Source organism: Odontomachus brunneus, unplaced genomic scaffold (genome assembly GCF_010583005.1).
Source record: "Odontomachus brunneus isolate Ranch 3 - 2012 unplaced genomic scaffold, Obru_v1 Obru_scaffold_211, whole genome shotgun sequence".
Lineage (NCBI taxonomy): Eukaryota > Metazoa > Arthropoda > Insecta > Hymenoptera > Formicidae > Odontomachus > Odontomachus brunneus.
The window spans coordinates 520,270-525,490 of record NW_022639661.1 but is presented as its reverse complement, the minus strand read 5'-3'; the positions used below and the strand labels follow the sequence as shown (position 1 = coordinate 525,490).

General features: G+C 41.3%; 1 protein-coding gene across 3 annotated transcripts in view; it reads right to left on the bottom strand.

The window, feature by feature from the left end:
- Window positions 1–2,524: 2,524 nt before the first annotated feature.
- Window positions 2,525–5,221, bottom strand: part of LOC116852292 (calcium release-activated calcium channel protein 1-like) — a 143,377-nt gene continuing 140,680 nt past the window's right edge. For all 3 annotated transcript variants that reach the window (XM_032832492.1, XM_032832494.1, XM_032832493.1), the window contains one exon: window positions 2,525–3,723. In XM_032832492.1, coding sequence (XP_032688383.1) covers window positions 3,193–3,723 — 531 coding nt within the window. In that variant the 3' untranslated portion in view covers window positions 2,525–3,192. The remainder of the gene's footprint in view (window positions 3,724–5,221) is intronic.

The following is a 5,221-nucleotide window of genomic DNA, read 5'->3' as shown; positions in this document are numbered from 1 at the left end:
TCGTTCCCCATCCTAAACCTTAACACCCTCTTCCACCTTTCCTCCAGCCAACCCTTTTCCAGATATTCCGCAATTCCTTCACTTTTATATCAATCTTATATCAATTATTGCTCCTCGACTCTCTAATCTTCTTCCATCTCTCCCCCTTCTGCCTCTCCCTTTCTCTTCCACTCCCTCCTCTTCCCCTATCTTCCATCCTCTCTCTTCCATAAATCGTCTCCTTTCCTCTTCCCATTTCCTTATTATTTTCCTTTTCTCCACCTCTCCTTCACCTCTTCCCAGCATCTCTTTGCAATTACTCCTCATTTTCCTTCCTCTAATCTCTTCTCAAAGTCAGAGGCCCTCTTCCCTGCCCTCCCTCTAAATTTCTATCTTCCAACCTCCTCCCTTAGCATGTACTCTGGCGTCCTCCTCTGTACCCCCATCGTCCATCTCACAAACCTCTCTTGAATATTCTCCAGCCCTTCCCTCTCCTTCCATACCCCATCACTGTCCAAACCAATCTATCAAATACCCATAACCTTCTTTTCCAGTCCTTCCCCCATACTCTTTTCCCCCATACCTCCCTCATCACCACCGCTGCCTTTCTTCCTTTATCTCTTACCTGCGCTTTCTGCTCATCATTCTTCTTCACTATATATCCTAAATATTTGAACTCTTTTACATCCTTCAATTTTTTCCCTTTCCACCTCCAATCATACCTTTTCTTTCTCCCTCCCTTTCCTAAACCTCATAATTTTCGTCTTAACTACGTTTAACTTCAACCCTTTCCCATCCAAATATCCTTCCAACCTCCCTATCATTGCCCTCATATCTCCCTCCTCCTCAACAACAGTACACCATCTGCATACGCTAATGTGTAGTACTTTTCCCCCCAATCTTTACTCCTCCCCATCCATCTTTTTGTCCTTTGATTTTCTCTGTCTTCCTTCTCCTTCCTTCCTCCATCCTAACTCTATCCTCTCCTCTCTCCCGTTCTCGCATTAAAATCCTCTCCTATAATCACCCTCCTACCTTCTTCTCTATTCTCCATCCCATCCTCCAGCTCTTCTAGTTTCTTTTCTATATCCCCATTTATGTATAAAGAGGGAGGGAACTATTCTATATCCTCTCTTCTATATTCTCTTCCTATAATCAACCACTTACATCCTTCCTTAATAATTACCTCTTCTATCTTCCCTTTCATCTATTTCTCCTCTTCCTCTAACTCTATCTCACCTAAGTCCTTTCTTATTCCCATTAAAATCCCTCCTCTCACTCTCCCCTTTCTGTTCCTCCTCTTCGCTAACTGCACCTTCCATCTAAACTCCTTCGGAAACCCTCCCTTCAGTCTTTCACAACCCTTTTTCTCTAACCACGTTTCCATCATCACCACCACCTCCCATTTCTTCACCAACTCCCAGAATTCCTTGTCCTTGTTCCCCAACTCCACAACATTCCAAAACGCTACTCTCCATCCCTCTACTTCCTCCTCCATTTTACCTCCTTCCTCTCCTCTTCCTGTAATCTGATTCCCCTAATACCTCATTCCTCCCACCCCTCTCATTCCTCAATCCCAACCTCTCCTCATCCTCTTCCCAGCTCCACCACTTTCCATCTATCTGTATTCTTCCGTACCTTATCCAAACCCTCCTTCCCTTTTTTCTCTCCCTCCTAGCAATTTCCTCCAAATTCCACTTTATCTTCCTCTCTTTCCATGTTAAATCATCTCTTATCCACATCCTTCTCTTTTCCTACTTCCTCTTGCTCTTCATTATCTCCTTCATTACTTCCAGCTTCACCATCCTAATCCTTACCCACCCATCTCCCTCCTCGTCTTCTTCGCATCCTTTATCTCCTCCTCTATCCCCATTTCCCTCATTATTTCTCTTATCTTCCTCTCCACTTTCCTCTCCTCATCTTTCATCCCTTTTATCATTATATTCCTCGTTCTTTCTTCTCTTTCTCTCATCTCCACCTTCTTTTCCACCTTCCTTATCTCTCACTAACTTCCTTGTCTCGCTCCCCCCTTGTCCGTACTTCTCATTATCCTCTCCTCTTTCCTTTCCATTCTCTCTTCCAGTTCCTTTATTCTACCTTTTAGCTCCTGATTCTCCATACCTCCTCTTTCTCTCCCAACAGTCTCCTCATCTCTTCTAATTCCTCTCTCTCTTCTCTCTCCTATAACTACTCATCTCTTTCATAATCTCCACCATCTCCTTCATCTCTCCTACCCTCCTTTATCTCTCTCCTCCACTCCTCCCGTTCCCTCCCTCTTCCCAACCCCTTCGCCTCCTCTCTTCCTCCTTCATTCTGTGGCAACCTCCTTGTCCTCCTCTCCTTCTTCATAGCATAGTACTCTTCCTCTATTCCCTCTGTCTCCTCCTCCTGCCTTCCCCGCTCTTCCTCCTCTTTCTCCCTCTTCCTCTTAAACATCTCTTCCAACGTCCCCATACTTCCTCTCTTCTCTTCCTTTAATCCCCTTCTCCCCCTCTGTATCGTCCCTTCATTCCTTTCCGCCATATCCCTTTACTTCAACCTCTCCTCTTATCCTCTTTTTCTAACCCTATTGTTCCTTTCTTTCTTATCCCTATCAATCTCACAACTCTCTAGTTTATGCCTCTGCCTACATCTGTTTAATACCTCATCGCTACTTTCCCGCTATCTAATTCCTACTCACTCACCTAGATAACTCACCCTGCTTCCCTCTTCTCTACCTTTCCACTCCTTCTTCTCTATCCTAACCTCTCCTGTCTTCTAACTTTTCCCTTACTTTCTCAACTCTCCACTGCTTCCCTCCTGCCACCCACACGCTCCCACACTCCTCTCGCTATCCTTCTCCCCTCTCCCCATACCATTCTTTAACACCAAGCCTTTCTCTCTCTTTTTCTCACACTCTCATCGCATTCTTACTTTGCCATATCATCTCTCACACAACAGAAACGGAAGTCCGATTTTATTTCTAATAGAATTAAACATTTTTTGTCTTTGACATCGAATTTTTATTTTAAAGAATATTAAGATATATATTGATTCTTCCAGAAAGACAACTAAATGATTAATTGTTCTGATTTAATACTAATTAAATTGCCAGATATTTCCTGTCCGAATTAAAATAAAAGCCGAATTAAATAACAGCCTCTATCGGGGAATGTAACACCTTAGTTCAACGAGTGTACTATCTAAGCTGTTTATAGCTGAAAAAGTATCGATTTAAACGATATGCGTTACTCCAGCAGTTTGCAAGGTGTCTATGCAATTTCTGCCTTCTACGTCTGTGGACTCGATTTGTTCCTTCAGTAATTCGAGTTCTCGTATACCGGACACTGTAACTTCGTACTTGTGCGCTACGAGACTCCGATAAAAATGTATCGCGAATGCAAGAAAAATTATTAACACCGGTATTAGCAGTATGCAGGCCGACCAGGCGGCCACCTTCGAAAAGTCGTAAAATTTCACCCAGCAAAGTATCGCAATTTCCAGTAGAAACAGCAGCAATCCCAGCAACGTGGAGAAAGCCCATGCTACCTCGATGTACCAGTGTAGACGCTCGTGCGGCGATTCGTGAACGAGACTTATGCTATGCAAATTACACACAGCTTCTATGTTGGGTAGAATGCATGTAGATATCATTAGCGCCAACATGTGAACAGCTACTAGCAACGTTGTGCACACGGCGAAGGCAATTAGCATCTCCGAGGGGACTTTTGTATCGGAATTCAGTTGAACTTCCACCATGGCGACCTGTCGACAAATGTGATTAACGTCTTTAGTTCAGATTGCTTATCATATGTCACTTATACGTAAGTCACGTTATTCAACACTTATCATATATTCGATTAAGTAACATTGAAAAAAATATAAATCGAATCGTTCACACACATGCACGCACGCACACAATTTTATTACAGGAATAAAGTTCGTCGTTTGACACGCGTAATTATTTATACATATACAAGGTGTCTTCACAGTCTCTTGTGAGGACGTAAAGCGAATTAAAATGAACACAAAAGTTCAATACCGTTTTGCGATATTCGCAATAAATCTCAAGATATTAATTTAAAAAAATTGGTTCACGTTAAAAAATAATCACGTGCGATGTAGTATATGAACTACAATTGCGCTGTATACTGTTGTACATTAAGTCAAACTGAACAAAAAAGTCCTCTACCATTTTGCAATTAACAACATAGATTTTTAGATATTAATTAAAGAAAATTTGTGTATTATAGTACATAAACATGTAACAGTTTTCTATATATTAAGTGTGTGTGTGTGTATGTGCGTGCGTGCTTGCGTGCGTGCGTGCGTGCGTGCTTGCGTGCGTGCGTGTGCGTGTGCGTGTGGGTGTGTGTGTGTATACAGGGTCATCGAAAAGTACTGGACCCCCCTAATATCTTCAGTTAGAATGCATTTTGGAGAAAATGTCCAATAGCAAAGTTGTATGGTTTCAAACGGGGAGTAAGATGATGACCTTGACTTTGACCTTGACCATGTCCTTCAAGATCATTTCAAGGTCAACCTAATTTTTTTAAATGGAACCCCCTACATTTTATTGCATATTCTTATAGCTTATCTCGAGAGCTTTCCAAAACGATAGAATAAAATATTTTTTCATTAAGTACTTTTTTAAATTTTAAATTTTTGAGCCTGTTTGTCTTCGTCCACGAGGTGACTACTGCTCGCTAAGAAGAAGACAGCACTGTATCAAAGATTAAAATCAGTGATCCGTATTGTTTGTTCAAAAGCTCGTACATTGGTGTCTGCGAGAGTGAGAGAATAAAGATCGGCCCCGCCAACGCTTTCGGGCAGATTCCCGCTAACGCCTTTGGACATCACGCATTTGAGCAGCTTCTCGCGATCACTTTCGGGCAGTATTCCGCCGTAGCCTACTAGCATCACCGCTTGAAGCCGTACAACTTTGCTATTGGACATTTTTCCAAAATGCATTCTTACTGAAAATATTAGGGGGATCCAACACTTTTCGACTAATGTATTTTCTTTAAACTAATTAATTGGTCTCGTTATTCCGCGCACAAAAGTATTAAGGTTACGATTACTAAAAACTAAATAATATTTTACAAAATATTTTACATTTTGTGTCAAAAAATTGTTTACTTCAAATCTTTATAATTCAAAAAGTACTTAATGAAAAAATATTTTATTCTAGCGTTTTGGAACGCTCTCGAGATAAGATATAAGAATATGCAATAAAATGTAAAGGGTTCCATTTAAAAAAATT